General features: G+C 52.0%; 1 protein-coding gene across 2 annotated transcripts in view; it reads left to right on the top strand.

Annotated features, from left to right (window-relative positions):
• LOC147650797 (axonemal central pair apparatus protein HYDIN-like) overlaps positions 1-18,655 on the top strand; it is a 57,018-nt gene extending 38,363 nt beyond the window's left edge. For both annotated transcript variants that reach the window (XM_086847709.1, XM_086847710.1), the window contains exons 35-59: positions 678-917; positions 1,517-1,660; positions 2,080-2,267; positions 2,442-2,624; positions 2,862-2,981; positions 4,184-4,343; positions 4,449-4,621; positions 4,777-4,975; positions 5,663-5,762; positions 6,291-6,384; positions 6,869-7,037; positions 7,324-7,562; positions 7,881-7,950; positions 8,570-8,774; positions 9,140-9,372; positions 10,436-10,584; positions 11,538-11,730; positions 12,278-12,386; positions 12,976-13,230; positions 13,576-13,718; positions 14,062-14,286; positions 15,444-15,604; positions 16,464-16,570; positions 17,148-17,595; positions 18,264-18,655. In XM_086847709.1, the coding sequence (XP_086703835.1) occupies positions 678-917; positions 1,517-1,660; positions 2,080-2,267; positions 2,442-2,624; positions 2,862-2,981; positions 4,184-4,343; positions 4,449-4,621; positions 4,777-4,975; positions 5,663-5,762; positions 6,291-6,384; positions 6,869-7,037; positions 7,324-7,562; positions 7,881-7,950; positions 8,570-8,774; positions 9,140-9,372; positions 10,436-10,584; positions 11,538-11,730; positions 12,278-12,386; positions 12,976-13,230; positions 13,576-13,718; positions 14,062-14,286; positions 15,444-15,604; positions 16,464-16,570; positions 17,148-17,595; positions 18,264-18,426 (4,470 nt within the window). In that variant the 3' untranslated portion in view covers positions 18,427-18,655. The remainder of the gene's footprint in view (positions 1-677; positions 918-1,516; positions 1,661-2,079; positions 2,268-2,441; positions 2,625-2,861; positions 2,982-4,183; positions 4,344-4,448; positions 4,622-4,776; positions 4,976-5,662; positions 5,763-6,290; positions 6,385-6,868; positions 7,038-7,323; positions 7,563-7,880; positions 7,951-8,569; positions 8,775-9,139; positions 9,373-10,435; positions 10,585-11,537; positions 11,731-12,277; positions 12,387-12,975; positions 13,231-13,575; positions 13,719-14,061; positions 14,287-15,443; positions 15,605-16,463; positions 16,571-17,147; positions 17,596-18,263) is intronic.
• Positions 18,656-20,453: the final 1,798 nt, after the last annotated feature.

Here is a 20,453-nt window from a genome sequence, read left to right as displayed (position 1 = left end):
CACCTTCCTGAGCATGGCAGGACAGTCACCTGTCGTGGTGTGCTGCCAGCTGTCAGTCCCTGGGGCTCTGGCCTGCCTGCACATTCCCACACAGCTGGGGATTCAACTTAAAAGGATGCAGCATTCCCAAAAGTACTTTGCCTGGGGCCGCTGGGTCTTGGAAACTGACAGTGTGTAGCAGTATGGACACAAGTGCTTCTGTGCCCACAGACAATCCCAGGGACCTTTTAATTGCTCAAGAGATGTAAACATCTTGTGTCTGGCTTTGATCAGAGCCAAACACCAAGGAGAGATGGTGACCCTTATTTCTGGCCACCCAGAGCTCATTTGCCTCTCTCCTGGAGCTGGCGTTTGCCTGATGCAGCAGTGCCAGGACTGGGTGTGGACACTGTAACCCCAAGGGCCCTTCTCTTGAGCACTGCACTCCTGCATGCCTGGGTGAAAACGCCTGGCAGTCCACTGTCCATCCATCTGGTACCCAATACCCAGTGACAGTGCACACCAGGACTCATCCCAGTTACTCACACCCAGACACAGGCGCTGTAGTCCCTTGCAGAAGTGAATATCTGGTTTCTGTTCACCTTGGAGGGACTGATAACACCCTGGCCTTGGGGCAAGCGCTGTATTTGGGGTCCTGGGGCTTCATGGATAAGTTTTCTGCACTTTTCTCTTTTCAGAGGTCTTACAAGTATGAACTGAAACTTAACATTCATGGGAGCAGCAATCACTTAAGTCTGCACCTCTTGGGGCAAGGTCTGGAGCCACGGTTGGAGTTCAGTCCCCCAGCACTAAAGATGGGATGGGGGCTGGTGGACAGCAATGGGGTGGAGGCCACAGTGGTGGTGAAGAACCCATGCAAATTCCCCATCGAGTTTTACTCCCTGGATTTTGATGAGCAGTACCTGGAGGAGGAGAAGGTGAGAAGGCAGGTCTGGTCCCCGTGTACATGCTGCCCAAGCTTCACAGCACTCCAATCTTCCCAGGCTTGTGTCAGGGAGATGGAGGCAATGCCCAGGGCAAAGCCAGCTCTGCTGATGTGCTGTGGGAGGATTTAAAGAGTTTGTGTTGTTGGGAGGAAGGGAGGAGACAGAAAATGGGTTTATTGCATCTGTGGGATGAAAGGTGAGAAAAGGAATCTTGCATATGGTTTCTCTTCCCTGCTGGCAGGCTGGGCATGACTTGGGCTGGGCATGTGCTCTGGCAGAAAACTCCACTGGTTCTCAGGGCTTTGCTGGCAGAGTGCAGTCCTGGCTAGTGTGGCTAGTGTGGCTGCAGGCAGTGAGCAGCTCATGGTCATTGTTTTCTTCAGATGAGTCACTTGGGAGGGGTTTCTCTCCCAGTCCTGCTTGTAGCTCTTGCCTCTGCTCTGGAGCCTGCTCACCCCACTGGGCATAACAAAATACTTGTACTTGATGGAAATCAAAAAGCCCATTGCCAAAAGCTCAGTGCCTTCAAAGAAGGAGTTGTGAGGATGAAGGTGACAGAAGTATAAACAGGATTTTCTCTCGTCTTTTAGATGCTGAGGCATCTGGGACTGCATCCCCAAGGGCCTCCCCTTCCCCCTGCTGCTGTCCTCTCCAGAGTTGACAGCCCAGAGGAGCAGCTGGGCTCTGCAGAGCATGTGAAGCCCTTCACCATTGTTACACCTGAAGACAATCTGGTGGGTACTGCAGTGGTGCTGGCACTGAAGGTGCCAGGGCAGGGACCAGGCTAGATGGGGGCATGAGGGACAGGTGGATGGAAAAGGATCATTGTGGAGAGGTAGTGAAGATGTGATGGGGCCCCACGTCTGCAGGTCTCCTTTCTGTCAGGGATGGGGCAAAAGAGACAGCTTTGCTGGAGACAGAGCAGTTCTGTAAGAGGGGAAAAATCACTTAAAACCACCAACTTCCTTTGAGGAGAGGATCCTGAGTTAGAAGGGGTGTCCTAGACAAAACAAACCCCAGTAAGGAAGACCAAGTTCCTGGGCAGGTGCACTTATTTATTCTCTCTTCCATTGGTGAACGAAGGCCCATTTTTCTTTCCAGGATGGGAATGTCTCAGGGCTCACCCCTCTCTCCCTTTTCTCTCTCCCTTTAGGCCAAGACCCCAGATGAGATGGGCAGTTCTGCTGAGGGCCAGCCAAAGAAGGGTAAAGCAGCCAGCAGAGACAAGTTTCCAAAGGGGAGCCAAATATCTACACAGAGAACAGAAAGTCCCTGGGAATCCTCCAGCACAAGGTCCAAATGTACACTGGAAAGTGCCTCAGTCCCCACAGAATTCCTCAGGTGAGCTGCACAGGAGGAGGTGATGCCTCTGCTTCTTGGTCCTCTTGCCAAACAAGGTCCATCGTCCCCAGCTGCACAGGAACCCTGTGCCGGGGCCTCCATGGGATGGCCAGTGCACCCTCCTTGTTTCATTTGCTCCTCAGCCATGTCTGAAGCCTCCTCTTTAATTGCCAGGCTGAAACGGTACCGCTGGATAGTGCCTGCCCTCGGTGAGGTGGAACTGAAGGTCCACTTCTCCACCAAAAAGCCAGGGGAGTTTGAGCAGACGCTGAGGTTTGAGCTGGTGGGGACAAAGCGGCAGTACGAGCTGCCCTGCAGTGGCACCGGCCTGTACCCCAGCATCAGCCAGAACCCACGGTAAGGCTGGCCCCTGGCAGCCTCCCACACTGCTGCCCCCGAGCTCACAGCCAGGCTGCTCCTTGGGCATTCTGGCCTGGGCACATGGTGCTGCCTGACGTCACCCAGCATCTCTTTCTGTGCTGGGAGCTGGGAAGGCAGATGGTCCCTGAGCCACCAGGATGGGTTATGGCTTTCTGACTGCATTTCCTACCTGCAGCATCTCATAGCTCCTCCTTCCCTGCTTTCTCTGCCCAGGCTGGTGTTTCCACAGTGGAGGAGGACCATGAAGGAAGGTGAAATCATCTTCAAGGAATATGTTGAGAGCACCAAGCAATTCCACTTTGGACCGCTGCTGTGTGGGAAATCAAGAGAGTGGTATGTGCTCCCTGCTGGGTGTTGTACTTTCCTGGACACGCTTGGGGACATGGACACAATCCAGGGCAGTCCCTGGCAGAGTCCTGGCACACACGTGGGTTTGAAGGAGCACAGATGTGTGAACCTGAGCATACAAGAGGCAAATGAGCCTTGGGGGTGCCGCTCTGCCTGCCTGCTGGGTGCCTTGGCCAGAGCCCCAGGCTGCTGCCAGTCCAGAGGGGACTTGGGGCAACTTTTGTCTGCCTCCACATCTCAGCTTCACCCCTTAGGAAATGTATGGTGGTTTTTGAAGTGCTTTGAGCTCGGCAGTTAGCCTGAGTGAGCAATTATTCTGTAGGTGGTTTTGTAAAGCTATCATTGATCTGTAATTATTAATAAGATTTTATGGCTGACCTGCCAGTGGGTGTCAGGGGGTATGTACAGCAGGAACTACATTTGCCTGTAATGACATTGCATCATCACTGCTGGATAAAGTCTGCCTGAAAACGTTGTCATTGAAGCCATTGTGCATTTCTACTTTTACTGTCACTTTTTAAAAAATAGTATTTAACATTAAGTTCTTGTCTCCATGGGAGCTCTGGAGGGCTAAATCTATTTTGACAACACAGTTTCAAAAACCAGACAATCTTTAGCCAGGTTTATGGGATGGTCTGGGATTTCTGTTTGCCTCTTTAACCCTTTCACTCCAAAGTCATTTCCACACCTGAGAGAAGGGTCACTTGTTATCTTTTTGCATTCATCTTGGGAAATGATGCTTTATATTTCTTTCTCAGATTTTGTGATAAGCCATGAAATCCAAAGCAGTTTCATGACTTTTTGGAAAGAGATCAGCTAAACTCTTTTTCCAAAAGCCTTTCTTTATACCCTGCAGGGAAGGCACCCCAAGAAAGAAGGGGAAAGAACCCATGGGCCTGGTGTACTGTTATTTTTCTAGGCACCTTTGAATTTACATTGTATTAAAAACACTTGAAGTGGCCTGAGCATCATCAGGCTTCTGGGGTGGAGGCCCCAAGTACAGGGGAAGGCATCAAAGTCAGGCAAGGATGAGCACATGCCCACGCCCCTGGCTGGGATCCACTTCCCTCACTTGTTTGTTAGAGCAGGGTCCTCCAGCACCGCTTCCTCGGCTGCACACGGTGCTTTCCTCGATGCGTGGCAAAGGCAACAGTCTCCTCTGCAGCCTTTTCCCCTTTTGTGGACAGGTACAAGGCCCAGAACTGTCCTGCCAACTCGGAGAATATAACCATCCTCAACAACTCCCCCATGGACGTAGAGGTCCAGTTCTTCTTTGAGGATGATGGAAAAGCAGAGACGTTCCTTCTGGACCCTCCCAGCATGACCCTGAAACCAAAGAAGAAGCAGGTAGGAGAGGGGCAGGTAGAGCAGGCACCGTAGAAGTGCCCAGGAGCTGCTGCTCCTGCTCACACACAGAGCTCTTTCTATTTCTTTCCGTGGGGCCGGGTCCAGGAGCTGACCATTTGGGCATACCCCACTTCCCCTGGCTTCCTGGAAGACAAACTCATCTGCTGCATTGACAAGAACCCAGAGCCAGTGGTCTTCAGCGTGTGCTGCCACGGGGTGCACGTGAAGCTGGAGGTCAGCCCCCTGGAGCTGTCTTTTGACAAGCTGCTTCTGCACAGGTCAGTCATCCCACAAGCACTCCAAGACTTGTGACAAAGACAAAACATTTGACTCTGCTTTCCAGGGCTCGGATGGAGCTGCTCCAGGTTGCATTCAGTGGCGAGGCTGGTGTGACCAGCCAGCAGCTGATGCCAAGTGCCTCCTGTCTCTGCAGGACTGACAGCAGGACCTTGGTCCTGAAAAACAACACCCTACTGCCCATGGCCTGGCAGCTCAGTGGGCTGGATGACCTTGCTGAGGACTTCTCACTGTCACAAGATAACGGCACCATTGATCCCCGCTCAGAGTTTGAAGTGACAGTGAATTTCAAGGCCCAGCAGATTGGCACCATTGAGAAGACCCTTCGACTAGAGGTGAGAGGGACTGTGCCCTGCCTGGCACAGTGAGCAGCCACGTGCTCTTAGGGACAGAGTCAGGAAGAGCTGCCCCTGACAGACACAAGGGTGCTGTGACCCCAACTTGTGCCTCTACACAGCGTTTGCCAGAACGTGCAGTGCATCCACATCCCCCAGATAAGCAGACACTGCACCCTGAGCCTGTAGCACAAGCACCTTGGCCCTGTGAATGGTTGAAGGTTGTTGTTTGGTTGTACAGACTGCAGCATGATCTCTACATTTCTCCTGGAGCTTGTCCAAACCTCTGGCATCGTGCAACAAACTCTGCCCCTGGCATTTTGTTCCCCATGGTTTAGGGGCTGCATTTCAGAGAGGGTGCTAGGTGATTGCAAAGGGTTGTCAATGCCACCTGCTCTGAGACACCCTACACTTCCTGTGGTTGTTCTTACATCCCTGTGCCTCTCAAGGAAGCTTTAGCAGCAGCATTCCCTGCTGTAGGAATGCAGAGTTGGGCTGATGGGGTTTTTTACTGCAGCAGAATCCCACTGGGACAGCCCATGAGATGAACGGGTTAGGAAAGCTTGGGTGTCCACCAACACTTGTGAAGCTGGGGAGGCCATAGGGGAAGCAGCCAGCAGAGACAAGGACTTAGAGGCTGTCTAGCAAAAGAATAATCTGAACAGTGTTTGTTTCTTGCTTCCTCAGGTTTCAGATACAGAAAACATCCTGGGGATTGTTCAGGTTGAAAACATCAAACTGTCTGCAGAGGTGTATGATGTTCTCCTGAGCATGGTCCTGCCTGAAGGTCAGTGGATGTCTCCCAAACACAGCAGTCCAGCTGCACTGCCTGACCTTGGGTGGTGGGTGACCAAAGCACTTGGGATGGGATGGGATGCAAGGATGGCATGGATACATAAAGCACATACCCTGCAAGCTGCATGGAATAAAGCACTGTCAGGGCACTGGCAGCCTAAAATCTCTCCCCTCTGAACTTTGAAGTGTGCAGCTTCACATGCAGGTTGGATTTGGGGGCTTTGAAACACCAGTGACGTGAACAGGCAGTTGGCAATTCCCACAGGCACAGCACAGCATGTAAAGTGATGGGATTTGTGCTTGGAAGCGAGGAAATGGAAGCCGAGCTCCTTAGCTACTAAGCCTGCAGATATTTTGAGTAAGAAGAGAAAGGGCAGACAAGTAGCTGGAAAACCCTTCCAAGAACAGCAACTTGCTGAAAAGGGTTTTGTGCTGGGACCTCCATGTAGCTTGGGACCTGGTGTATTCTGCAGCAGCTCACAAATACCATGTCTGATCTCGCTCTGCGCGTTGTCTGCAGATGAAACCTTGGATTTTGGAACCATCCATGTCCTGGATAATGTGAAGACCGTCCTGACTCTAAAGAACAAAGGGTTGTACAACATTGAGTACAGGTGAGTCCAGCTGCCTGGTGGTGAGCATTTCCCTGGGTTCCCAGGCCTGCAGTCTCCCTCTGTCAATGGTTAGAACCTGTTTCCATGCTGGCTACCTCACAATAAACACAAAACCTGGGCTCCCTCAGCTATTTCACCAGAGATTCCAGCCACAAACTAGCAGTTCTCCACAGTTCAGCAGGGAACCCAAAGGAGAGCCCCAAGAATTTCAGGCACTGAAATGCTGAGATTCATTGCCTTTCTTTGATGGTCACCTCCTTTCTCCTTCTGAGACTCTGTAAAAGAGTGAATGAAAAATTTCAGTGTCAAGGCTTCTTGCAATAACCTCATGACTGTCTGTGCTCTCTGTCAGCATCCAGGATTCCCTGAGCAGAGCTGCACTCTCCCTTTTCTTCTTTTTCTGGTCCTATGCAAAGTCCTGGCTGTGCTGGCAGCACCTCTACTTGTAACTGCAGAGATCTCCATTCCTTCCCTTTCTCCCCAGATTGATGCTGAAGGGTGCAGGTCCCAGGATGCGAGACTTGGCATCCCACTTCACTGTCAAGCCTCAGTCGGGCAAGCTGATCGCCTCCCAGCCTGGTGTGAATATTGAGATATTCTTCCACCCCACAAGGGAAATGCTCCTCAAGAACAGCCCCATCCTGTACTGCCAGGTGAGCTGCCTGGGCCAGGCTGTTACCACACGGTGTTTTGGGAGCATAAACAGGACAGGTGTCTAATGGAAGGAGGGCTTTAACTGGAGAATCCTCTCTCCTACGTACACAAACAAAGTCTTCAAAACCATTTGGGAGGCTTCCTAAGGGAGCTGAGAATCTGACTCTGGAGGAGGTGCTTTAACTGGGTGGGTGAACTGATGGAGGCCTGGGGTGGAGGCTGGGGACTGGAGTAGAGGCTGGCTGGCCTCTTTGCTTTGTTTACCACCCCTTCCTGTGGACACAGGTGATAGATGCCATCGCAGGGGAAGGAGGCCAGACTGTCGCCAACATCCCAGTGAGGGTGTCGGCCAGAGCTGCGTACAGCAAGTTCAGTATTGAGCCCGCCTCACCCATCAATTTCGGTGCCATGATGAAGGGCAGCAAGAAGACCCAGACTGTCGTGCTGGAGAACACAGGCACGATCAGCTTCAAATTCCACATCCAGCCAGCAACCGAGGATGCATCTTCACTGGAAAGCAAAAGGTACGAGAAGCCCTGCACCACCCTTCCTGCCTGAGGAGGCACCAGCCCACGGCTGAGATGTGGCAGGCAGCCAGACCTGGGCTATCGCCCATTTGCATCCCTGCCTTGGGGAGAGGGAGCAAAACACGCCTCAGTGTCCCCATGTGTAGTAGGAAGCTGGTGCTCGAGCTGCTCTGTCCAGCAATGGGTGCTGCAGGCTGCTCTCTGGGAACCATCTGGAGCAGGAAGGCTTTCCTCTGTGAGGAGGAAGGCCAGCTTTGGCCTCAGAGAAAGGCAGGGGAGCTCAGCATGACAGATACCTCTGCTTTCTCCTCTCAGTTCAAAGCAAGGGGAATCTGTTCCATCAGCTAGGAAGTGCTCAGCGGGAAGGAAATCAAGCTTGACACAGGTGGGTGACTCCTGCTCCCCAACAATGCAGCTGCTGCAGGGGATGTGAGAAGATGCTGCTGTGCCCAGGCTGGGGGCTCATCTCCATTGGGTGGGACGTGGTCTGCAGGATGGAGTCCAGGATCTGCTCAGTCCCATTGACAGTCCTGTACTCTGGTTCTGACCTGCAGTTGTGGGCTCAGCAGAGGGGAGCAGGTCCTGTGTGTGATAGCTGCTGGCCAGCATGTGTCTGTGAACACCACAGAAGCAAAAACATCCCCCCTGAACTCCCGGTCCACATTTTTTTTTCTTCTTTTTCTTCTTCCCAGTGCCCTACCTCTCTCCCATCATTTCTCACAGCTGTTTCTGCTCTCCTGTTACCTCTGGAGGCTGAGGATCACAGCTACCACCTTCATTCTTTACACTCAATCTCCTTTCTCTCTGCCACTTGAGACAGGCTTGCAGCTCCTCTTGGCTTGTTGGGCTCAACCTGGAGCTGCCTTTGGGCCATGGAGTCATCTTTCCCTGCCCTGGGACTGGCTGCTTGGGCCCAGCTGGAGGCCAAGGCAGGACATACTCTTTGCTGGGGTGCTCAAGGCACAGCTATTACCCTTCAGCCTCTCCTGGAACTTCTTCTGCAGGGTCAGCTCAACGTGGGCATGTTCACGGTGTCCCCTTGCTCCGGCTCCATCGCTCCGTGGGGCCAGCAGCAGATCACAGTGGAGTGCCTGGCAGGGCAGGAGGGGACTTGTGAGGAGCAGCTGTACATTGACATCGTGGGCAGAGACCCCAGGGACAATCCCCTCGGCATTCCCTTTACCCTGACTGCCGAGTCCTGCCTGCCAGGTACGTGCTCTCCACAGGTTCCCTTGGCCAGACCTGCTGCTGATCAGCACCTCAACTTGCTGCTTGGATAGGGAGGCATGCTAGCCCTGGTGTCCCCCCTTGAAATCCTCAGAGTTTCCAGCCCTCTTAAGTCCACTGGTGGATTCATCCCTCCCCAGCTGAGAGGGATGCATGGAAGGATAAAAGGAAAGCAATGCTCTTTAAGACTCAGGTTGACTGAGCTCCATGCTCATAGCCAGCTCCCCCACCCAAAGCTGGGTTTAGCACTTACCTGGGCAGAAAGAGCTTACCAAGCCTTCTCAGAGGCCAGCAAGGCCCAGATGAATGGAGGCTTCTTCATGCTCATCCCTCTGGTCTGTCCACAGCATTTGCTGAGGATGCGATGTTAATCTTTGAAGAATACCCGATCTGCAGCAGCACTGACCTCAGCCACAAGCTGCTCTCTGTGCACGGTGTGGGCCTGTTTGTGAGAGATGAAAACAAGTTCATCTTCAACAAGATTCTGGTTGGGCAAGAGGCTGAAGCCCACTTCAACATCTACAACACAAGTGCTCTGCCGTGTGACGTGGTCCTCTCCATCAGCCCCCTGCCAGGACAGGTAAGAACAGGAGGCCAAGGAGATGGTTGCCCTCTAAGGGCCGTGTGAAAGCTGTTTTGTTCTCCAGATTGCTTTCTGTGGCCCACACTAGCTCAGTGTAGGTCAAACTTCAGGGCAGAGCAGCAGAGCCAGGGAACAGTTGTGTTGAATTCTCATGTCTTGGGCAAGGTTTTGGCTCACACCTCTGGGTCTTTGGTGGGAGAAGTGAATCCTTCTGAACCTCTCTTGGAAGCACACTCAGAGAGGGGCTGTTATCAACTGACATGCCAGGGCTCAAAGCAGAGCATCTCCTCAGGCTCCCTGGCTTTTCCTCTCTTTGAAGGCCAGTTGTAGGTTATTTGCAGGGTTTTCCATGCAGTGACCACCTCCCACATATGGCAGGGCAGCTGCCAGCACTCAGAACACACAATGCTTTAGCACAAGGTCAGCATTCCCTGCTTGAACAACTCATCCTTAAAACAACAGCCCCTGAGTTCACAGCCCATAAACACACCTCTAGGAGGGCTGTGAAAATGGGAAGAGCTGTCACAATGAAAGATTTTTGCCTGGCTGGCTGCTATTCATGGAAAAGAGAAGCCAGGAGAAAACTGCTTCTTGTAGAAAAGTCTCCATAGCATGACAAGAAAAAAACTCTTCTTCTTACAAGGACTGATCAAAGACTATTGTAGAGTTGATACTGCTTTACCATCCCAGGTTTTGTCTCCCAGTGGTCAAAAGTGGGAAAAGAAAAAGTTGGGTAGGGGGAGAAAAAGTGTTCTGGAGGTTTTATTCTGATGTTTCTTATTCCTGTAGTCCTGTTGATAAAGTTTCTTTATTCCTTTTAAGTTTTAAACCTGTTTTACCCTTCTCCTAATCCATAGTTCACAACAAAAAATGCGTAAGTGCCCTGGTGATTTTAGCCAGTGCTAAACCCCACCACATTATTTAGTGCATTGACTGAGAAACTCCAATTAGCAAATCTAAACCACTACAGACATGCTGTTTTCAGTAATGCCTTTATGAATGAAACTGTGTCGTGCTGGAAGGTGTTTTCTCCTAACACTGCTCTCTGGCTTCCCCCAAGGAAAAAGGCCCTATCACTGTTTTCAAGTTGCATCCAGTCCAGATGTCCATTCCCGGCTCATCCCACGCTGTTGCTACAGTGACCTTCACCCCTCCAGATGAGCAGAACTACGACTGCACTTTTAAGGCTTCCCTTGTCATCCCCAAATGGTAATTGACCCTGAGAAATATTGGGGGAGGCCTCTCTGACAGCTGCCTCTCCACTGGGAAGGCACAGACCTCTTGTTAGCTCTAATGCTCTCAGCAGCCTTAGGCAGAGTACTTGGCATGAGATGATCTGGGAGGTAGTCACTGTTGGATAGAGCAGAAAAATGAGGCAGATTTGTCATACAGGTTTAGCCTGTATGAGCAAATAGGAAGACAGGGAAATATTAGGTAGCCAACTGGAAGTTACTGAGATGTGCTACAGCTGAGCTGGGCATTTCCAAGGACAGAAGCTTAGATGGATCAGTTTCTGTGGCAGCAAGTCAGCAGTCACAATTTCCTCTTGGTTTCTGTGACATTAAGTGATCCTCTGTGATTCCCTGCATTCATGAAGCTATTTCATGTGAGTGATGGGAGCTGGTATGAAAGAGGAGCCCTGTTCCTCTGCACTGGGACCTGTGTACAGGGGCTTTGACCTGCCCTTCCTCAAGCCTTTAGTGGCTGAATTGGAGCCAGGGAAGTCTAATTGCTAATAAGCAATTGCTTTTCTATTGTTCTTGGAAATGATCTTGGTGGATGGTGACAATGATTTCTTTTTGCCTTCTTGCTTTTGTACTGCTTTCATGCTGTGCTTTTTTTGCTTGTTGCCTATGTCTCATCTCACTGCAGCCAGGGGATTTGCCATACCTCATCTGGTGCCTCATTATGTATCTGCTGTACTGCATGATTGAATTAAGTGAAATTACTTTTAACTGTTACTGTGGAAGGCTCTGGCTCTTTGGAGCAGATTCCTCTTGTGAATGGCCCTGAGGGGATTGGGAAGAGGCTGGTGGGGGGCTGTGTTGTGGGCTACAGGAGCACCAGGCAGGGAAAACAGTGTGGACTGCCCCTGCTGCTTGGCTTGCCCAGTGAGAAATGGGTTAGTGCCAGCTGGAATTGTTTGTGTGCCTCTCCTGCAGCTCTGTGAAAATCAAGCCCCAAATCCTGAGCTTCACCATCAGTGGGAGGGGGCACGAGCCGCAGGTGACAGTCGTGTGCCCGAGAGCTCGCAGCAAGAGAGGAAATGCCGTGCTGCGCTTCCAGAGGCTCCAGCTGGGGGATTTAGAGATGCTCCCCCTGGTCGTCCGTAACAACGGCATCGTACCTGTCAAGGTGAGGACCTGCTCAAGGAATGGTCTGGTTTGGGAATAAGTGCTTGTGGCACAGGGGGAGGGTCCCAAAAACCATGGCAGACCTGGCAAGAGGTGTCACAAATTCTTTTTAAGCAAGGGACTGACATCTGTTCTCTAAGAAGGGAGTTCTTGAAAATTTTCCATCCAGTCTTTCTTCTTTAAGTTGAACACAAGGAAGGTGGTGGAGTATTTCCCCCCATCTTTCAGGTTTGTTCTCAAGGAATGTGTGATTTTCCAGTTCCATTAGGTTGTATTCCCCAGTTTACTATATTTTAAGCAAACTTAGTTGTGGTTTAATTATATTCTGCTTATTGCTTTCTGTCCTGTTTGGTTCCGTGTTGGTTCAATCCAAATGGCTCTAAAGAGCCCTTTTTCCCAGCTGGTTTGACTTAACTTTTGTGCTCAGTGCTGTTTGCAGTGGGAGAGGTGCTGGGTTCCTATGCAGGACCAGCAGCACTGTGGTGTCAGTCCCTGTGCCATCCTGTACTCACACCAGTATCACTGTGCTCTGTGTTCCCTTTTCTCAGTTTATGTTACACCTGGAGGATGAGCATGGAGCATTCTTCTTGAAAGCCAGGCGCTCCACACTGGAGAGATTCCACACTGAAGATGTGGGAGAGGACTCTGTTGAAAATGGTAAATTCGTTAACCATGAAGTGCGATGGTGCACAGAGGGAAAACGTGTGTCCTGCTCTTGGCTTCTCTGAGCTGCAGCCAGATGTTGGACACACTTTCTTTCCTTGGGCTCTCTGTCCCCCGAGCTTTTCATGGGGACCTTTTGCAGGGTTTCCTCCTAGCAAGGAGTAGGAAGTTCTTGTGTTCTTCTAGACGTGGTGGGCTGGGTTCTGGGGGACTCTCACTGCCTCAGTGCAGCCTCTGAGGTATTTGCAGCATGTGGCAAGGTCCCAGCCTGAACGGACACAGCCCTTGAGCACACAGGCAGCCAGCAGAAGCCCAAAGTGCTCTTTGGCTCAGCTTTCCATGTGGCTGGAGCTGTCTGGAAGCGATGGAATGAGGGCTGGGCATCAACCTGAGGTTAAGCTGCTTAAGTGGTGATGTGTCTGGAGATGGCAGTCTTGTGAACACAGGAAGAGGGTCGGGAACCACTGCGGGTAGAACAACCTGTGCTCAGAAGGCAGCTGGTTTCAACCTTCTGTTCCTCATATATGGAAATATTTCCTCTGTACAACTGTATCACTTAATTCTGATTTCCATTGCTGTGCAGAGAGCAAGCCCCCAGGGAAGCCTCTCCTGCTTCTGCATCGTGGACAATCGGCAGAGTTTGATGTCATTTTCAATCCCACCCTGGCTCAACGTGTGGAAGGGAAGATCCGCGTTTTAGTGGGGGACACCTACTCTGACAAGACCCTGATAGAGCTGGTGGGTGAAGGCCACAAGGATGAATTCAGCTTCGACTGTCTAGAGGAAGACCCACAGTTGAGGAATGATAAGAGCAGTTTGAACAAAGACATCATTGATGGTAAGAGAGGAGAGGCTGCCAAGGTGGAACAAGGAAGAAGAAAATATCTGATCATGTGTGTCCTCTCTCTAGGCAGGCCTGGGCTGTCACCCCTGGACATGGAGGCCTGTGGGTGTGGCAGCCATGCATGCAGAGCAGTGTGTGCTGTGCTGCATGGCGCTGGCTCAGGGGTGTGCCAGGGTGTTTCCCTGAAAGTGGTGGGATGGGGAACTGCCTGGGGAGCTCCCTGCCAGAGGGAGGAAGGCTTGGAGCAAGGAAGCATTGAACATACAGGAGTCTGTGCATGTGAGGGGGGTGGGGTGGAACTCCCTGCATGCTGAGATCCCTTGCTTTCCTCCTTAACAGCTGTCAGACTGAACCACATCCAGTTTGGGGACTGTCCTGTTGGGAAGCCCTGCCACAGGATCTTCACCATCACCAACCACACCGGCATGATGTTCATGCGCTTCGAGTGGGAGGCAGACGTCCCATTCCAGTTCTCCCCCAGGGTGAGTGGGGGCTGCTCTGCCTTTCCCCATTGCTCAAGCCCTGCCCTGGCGTTCCTGGGAGCTGGCAGGGAGACCTCACATGCCAGTGCTAGCCCATTCCAGTGCCACACAGGAGATGCACTCCCTGGCTTGGCTGGGCCAAGGCTGCCAGCCTTGCAGAAAAGGCTTCGCGTTATGGGAGGTGGTACCTTCTCTTCATACTTTTGTCTATCAAACTTCACAGAAATCCACACTGAGGTGCAGGTTCCTGGCACAGCTGCTCACCACATCAGTCCCCTTTGCTATATCAGTCCTGCCCTTGGCAGTGCTTCCAGTTTGGTCTTGATTCCCTGATTCTCCCTAGGTGGGACATCTCCACCCTGGCTGCACCAAGGCCATCACAGTGACCTTGAAATCAGATGTCCCAGCCACCTTCAGGAGGCACCTTGTGAAATGTAAGGTGACCAAGATCAAATTTGAGCTGCCACTATGGAATGTTCCGGACTGGGACGACGAAATGTGCACTGTCATGTGGAAGGACATCACCGGGAACCAGGAGCCAGCAGCCCAATGGCCTGAAAAAGAGAAGGTAAGAAGCAAAATGGCAAACAAAGCCACCACAGCTTTTCCAAAAAGAACCACCATAACACCATCACTGCTGGCTGAGCAGCTCCTGCTTCCTCTGGACACTGGACAGCCCTGAGGTTCACCAGCAGGGCATTCTAGGGGAGAGGTGGATGCACATGACCCTCACACAAGAGGGGAAGCCTTTAGACGAGACCATTAGCCACACACTATCAGTCTGGGCCACAAGCACAAGTGCTGCAGCCCATGTTGAATGGGAGACAATGTTTTATGATTATCTCATTTTATGGTGTTTGAAATCTCTCCATATGATTTGGTGCCTTTTCACCAACAAGGAGTTAAGTCTGCTGCACTCTGTCTCTTCTTTAGAAGTGGAGACAAATACACTTCTACTGCACCTGCGGGTGAACGCCAAGGTTTGTCTCCATGGATACCAGAGATTTTGGTTGTGGTCTCTGTATTGGGAGGGTTATCTCATCATGGAGTAGCCCAGGCACTGTGTGACCGTATGGAGGAGTCTGAAGAAGGATCATCTCTGGAGACTCTTGCTTTTATTGTCATTATTGCCAAACACACTCAGCTTGGGTGAAGGCTCTTTCCAAGTTTCTGGACCATTTTAAGGCCTCTAAACCATCCTCTTTTCTATCAGAACATCTGCAGTTGGACACTTTCCTAGTGAGATCTTTCACGTCCCAAAATGCCCATCCCCAGCTGCCAGCAGTGTGGCTGTTGCTCCACAGGTGACATCTGGAGAGCACTTTCTCCTAAGACAAGAAGAAAAAGGTGCTTCCTAGAAGTCTGCAGTCACGGGGTTCTCCACCCACAGAGCTCCAGCAGGGGAACTTAACCCTAATTTTGAGACCTGCTGGATTTCTAGGGGACCAGAGAAAAAGTCAGTCCCTCTCCAAGGTTGAAGTACAGGGATTGGAACGCCGCTGTAGTCTCCATGGGTACATTAACAGCTGTGCTAGGACTGCTTTGATCAGTGGGCAGAAACAACTACTGCAGCACAACAGGCCCAATTCTGTCATCTTTCCAGGGAAGTAAAAGTGAATGGTCCTTTCTAGTCCCTCTATGAGGCTGATGTTGGAGGCCCAAAGATTCCCTTCTCAGCCTGACTTTCTGGGCTCTGCTCAGCGATTCTTTTCTCCTCTTTTGCAGACAGTGGAGACAGTCCCGGAACCGGCTCACACTGTGCTGAAGAAGAGCGGCCAGGAGGCCGAGCTGTGCCTCAGTGCCTTGGTTGCCTACGCCCAGTTCAAACTGGACACAGTCGTGGTTCAGCTCAAGGACACCTTGCCCTTCCAGACAAGGACAGCCACGTGAGTGCTGAGGCCAGGCAGGGCCCTGCCAGCGGGAGCTGCCTTTGTGGAACTTTGTGCTGGCCGTGGCTGGGGAGACAAAACTCACAACTCGAGCTCCAGGTGCTCAGGAGACAAAACAGCCTCGTTCATTATTCAGAGCTCACTGAAATACCCAATGCAAATCTCCTGGGCTAGACAGCCATTGGCTGAGATCTCTCTCCTGCCCAACTTCCTGGCCAGTGCTGTGCTCACTTCTCAGCTTGGATGGGGCTGGCCAAGGGTCCCCTGTAACTTACCTGGGAACACGTTCAGGCATGAACTAGGCCAGCAGAATTGGATTTGTGTTATGGCCACATTCACTGTGTCCAGTCCAGACCAGCTGTACTGTGACAATGCTGTGACACCTTTGCCCAGGGCTGACCCAGTGCCTGCTTCCCAGAACTCCACCCCAGCCAAAACCAGCACAGGCTTGTTCACATGCATGCCAAGCCAAGCAGGAGAGGGTGGTCAGGAGAGGCTCAATGCTGCCATTTTCTGCTGAGAACAGCCACAGGTTTGCTTTCACTGCGTGTCACCTGTCCTCATCTGCTCAAGAATAAGTTTGCAGTCAAAGCAAGACCTAAAGAAAGTCCAAAGTAAGCCCCTTAGCTTCAATGTCCTGGGCACCATGTTGGCCCTTTCCTCTTCAACTTCCAGACTTTGAAATACTTTTCTGGGCCACCCAGGAAGGACAGCAGTCTGAGCATGGCAGGGTTGCCTGGGGAAGAAGATGCTCCTCAGCAGAAAGTGGTAGCAGGAGTCCCTCAGACAATGTTACTGTACTATTTGCTTTCTATTTATTGGACTTTTTTTTTAATTCCTCCTTCTTGCTTTTCAGTTTCAGGATGCACAACACAGGGAAGGTGGCCCTGGAATACTTCTGGGAGGAAGCTGCTCCTGCAGATAGTGAAGCAGTGAGGATGCCATATTCAACCTCTCTGATGGGTAAGGGCATTTCACTTGGTAGCTGAGGGCCTGGGGAGAAGACCCTGCCCCTTCACCCCAAAACTTGAATTCCTTTTTCCTCCTTGTCCACACGTTCACTTTCATCAGCATCTTCCCAGCTGCAGCTGGAGAGTTTTCTCCTTGCCCCCTCTGCCTTTCAGCCCCTTTTGTTCTTGCTCTGCCACTTCAGCTCTGCAAAGGAGCTGAGCCAGGCTCTGGGGAGAGCCACGTGCTGGGTCAGGACTGGGAGGGGGGACATCAGGTCATTGCTTTGAGAAGTCTGAGACTGGGGAGAGCAATGGTGTAACGAGTGAGCTGCCCTGCAGCCACTGTCTGTGTGCAGTTCCCCACTCCAGGGCAGCTGCAAAGTCACTGTCTAAAACCAGCTCCTGCTTTGGCACAGGAGTGTGTGCTGCAGCAGAGACCCTGCTCCCAGAAGCTCTGTTCCCTGCTGGGAACTTGGCCAGAGATGCTCCGAGTGCATCCCAGCTCTCTTCCACCTATGTGCTGCTGCAGGAGGCAGCGTTGCTGGCAACACAGATTTTGTCTTTGAATGGTGTCCTCTTCCTCTCTGCAGGTGGGCTCATCTCTGCTCCTGTTGTAAGGCAGCGCAGAAAGCTGGTGCTTCTTTTCCGGGGGGAGCAGGACCATCCTTTTGAGACGCATCCTTCTGAGCTGCGGCACCTACAGTGGCTTGCCGAGGAGCAGCAAGATTCCGAGCAGGAACAGCTGCAGGATTCCGAGCAGGAACAGCAAGATTCTGACCAGGAGCAGCTTTCTGAGGAAGAGCAGCTGGATGCCAAGCAGAAGCAGCGTTCCAAGAAGCGGTGCCGCTCCAAGGAATGGAATCTCTCCCCGCAGCGTGCCACTTCCTCCCTGGAAGTCCTCCCAGATGTCACCCATGACCAGTCACTGTTCTCCATCAACCCCAACTTCGGCACCATCGCTCCTGGCCAGAAGAAGACCTTTCATGTGCTCTTCTCCCCAAAGGATGTGGGGAACTTTGAGACCACCATGCTGTGCAGGTGGGAAACATGGACACACTTGCCAACTCACACTTCTGATGGCTATCACTGAATCACAGGGTGGGACAGGGTGGAAGGGACCACAGGAGGTCATCTGGTCCCACTTCCCTACTCAAGCGGGTCATCCCAGAGCACATGGCACAGAGCAGTGTCCAGAGGGCTCTGCAATAATTCCAGTGAGGGACACTCCACACCCTCTCTGGGCAGCCTGTCACCCGCAAAGGGAAGAAGTTCTTCCTCAGGTTCAGGTGCAATTTCCTGTTCAGGTTCTGCCCGTTGCCTCTTGTGCTATTGCTGGGCATCACCAAAGCACAGCCTGGTTCATCCCCTAACACCCTCCCTTCAGTCCCTCTGACCGGGATGGGGAGGTGGGCCTGGAGACAAGCAGCCCCAGAGAGGCAGCAGCTCCCACAGGAGCGCAGAGGGATCATCTGGCCTTGGTAGGGAGACACTGGCAAAAGACACTGTATGAAACATTAAGCTCCTGGAGGGTTGCAAGATCTTGAATGAGAGACCCAGGGACCAGCCAGTCCCTAGCTCTGCTTCTGGCACAGAGCTGCTCACTGCTTGCACAGAGGGAGGATGCAATGCTGTGTGCTCTGCAAGGAGGCAGAAAAGCGTCTGGCTGGAAATGTTTCTCTGGCTAATACCAGTCCCTTTCTCCCCAGCATTCCTAACCTGGAGCAGACTCACAGGACGGTGCAGGTGGTTCTGAAAGGCAGAGCCCGGCAGTGGAAGCGTTTTGAAAAACCGAAATGCTCTGCCTTACAGCAGACAGAGGAAGGCCAGGGACACAAGAAGCAGCTGCACTGGCAACCAACACCACAGTGACAGCATTTGTGTCAGCTGGAGCATCCAGCAGGAGCCAGCAACATCTTGTTTCCTACTGCTGATGGTGTCCCACCCTTTACATGCGACCTCTGCAGCTGCCCTTCCCAGCTCCAGCCATCATCATCTTTTAATTAATTTTGTTAATTAAATAATTGTTTGTTAATTTGTTAAATAACTTAAGTTTCAGTTAACTGTAAATAAACACTTGCTAATAAGTTGTTAACTGTTAGCCATGGTGCCAGAGATCTTTCCTTAAACCCCACTACCCCAGTTCAAACCCCCAAGTTAGTACATTCTGAGGTTCCCCCCAGCTGTCTCCAGTTACTCTGTTCACCCTCTCCTCCCTGGTGTACCCAGAATGGCTCCTGGAGAGCACAAGATGGTGGGGACCGCATGGCCAGGCCCCTCCCTTGGACTTCTCCTCCCCAAAATCCTTTCCTTCTTCCTACTTCCACCCCCTTCTTCCCTCATGCTCCTCCCCCTGTTATCTCTCCTCCTCCAGTTGTCCCTCCCCTTCCTGTCCCCTCGGACCCCTCCTTCTCCACTTGGGCTCCTCCTCCTGAAAAGTTCCCCACCCCTTCCTTTCACAATGGCCCCTCCTCTGAGCCCTCCTCTTTCCCCTGCAGCACCGCCAACCCTCTTCTGACTTTCAGATCCCACACCCCTCCTTCTGGTTCCCACACCCCGCGAGCCACAAGTGCCGAGCCCAGGAACTGGAACCCAGAACAGGAGACCCTTCCTCTTGCCACTCCAATTATGTTCAATTATGTGGGAATGTGCTTCAGGAATGGGAGCCATTCTCATTTCAAAACAAAAGAGAACTCTGCAAAGCCCAGAAAGAGTTTGGAAAGGGAAGCAAATATTTTAAGGGCCTTTTAAAGGCCACTCTCTCCTCCAATCTCTCGGTCCCGTATGACCTCCATGATTTATTTTCGTGCCTCCTTACCCCATCAGAATATCTTGCATGGGAGGGGGCATGGAAGAGGTCATTACAGGCCGAATGTTCTGAGCTATTGCAAAGTTCCGACAGCGCCCTTGATGCCATTGGGAATAAAATAACAACCGAGCACTTGAGGGGCGATGGGGAATGGGCACAGGCGAAGGACCAGGCCCGGGTTTTGCCAAGGCCGGTCCTTGAAAAGATCAAAACAGCTGCAGAGAAAGCGTTCCTCACGTTACCATCCAGAGAACCCCAAGCGAGTTCCACAATCATTCTGCAGCAACCTAATGAGGCGTTCCTAGATTTTATTGATGGTGGTGGGTTCACATGGAGAAACAGGTGGAAGATCCAGGGCTGCATTTTGCCTTGCTGTTGGAATTAGCAAAGGCAAATGCCAATGATACATGCAAGCCAGTCATTATGGGAATGCCCTTGGATCCTCTCCCCACCGTCACCACCACCATCGAGGTGTGATCCAGAAGGCTGCTAGCTTAGGGGCTGACCATCATAGACAGCCAGGAAGGACGGGGGCTCCAGCAGCGGTGGCGGTCCCACCACCACCTGTAACACCATGGGAACCACGGTGCCATCGCTGTGGGCAGCGAGGGCGTATCACCCATTTCTGTCCAGTGCCCAGCCCCTGTGGGCCAGGACAAAGGAACTGGAGTGGAGGGCAACGTACAAAAAAAAACCAGAAGGGCAGCATGAACCTCCTCTGCGTGTGGATAGAACAGAGCAGGCTTTGCAGGGGGAGGGGGGCTCAGATAAGACATTTCTAACTGGACTGACTTTCACCAAAGGACAAATAATACCTTCAATAAAGTATGGCAGCCTCAATAGCCACTCCATTTAGCAGCAGCAGCAGACCATCTTTTTAGGTCCTGCCATTGGACTGTGATTGCCGTGGACCTACTGGGCAGAAGATTGACTTTCCCTGACCCAGGCTGTAAGTATTTTGTTATTGGGGACACCAAGCACACACCCCCAGAGACTGAAGTCTCTCTGGTCACCCTCAAGGGTGATCTGGATGGACTCATTCTCTCAGTGCGATGCATCCACCCACCCTTCTACTTGGCCAAGGGGCAGG

The sequence above is a fragment of the Cyanistes caeruleus genome, chromosome 12, assembly GCF_971803275.1.
Source record: "Cyanistes caeruleus chromosome 12, bCyaCae1.hap1.1, whole genome shotgun sequence".
Lineage (NCBI taxonomy): Eukaryota > Metazoa > Chordata > Aves > Passeriformes > Paridae > Cyanistes > Cyanistes caeruleus.
This window is presented reverse-complemented; position numbering and strand designations above follow the sequence as displayed.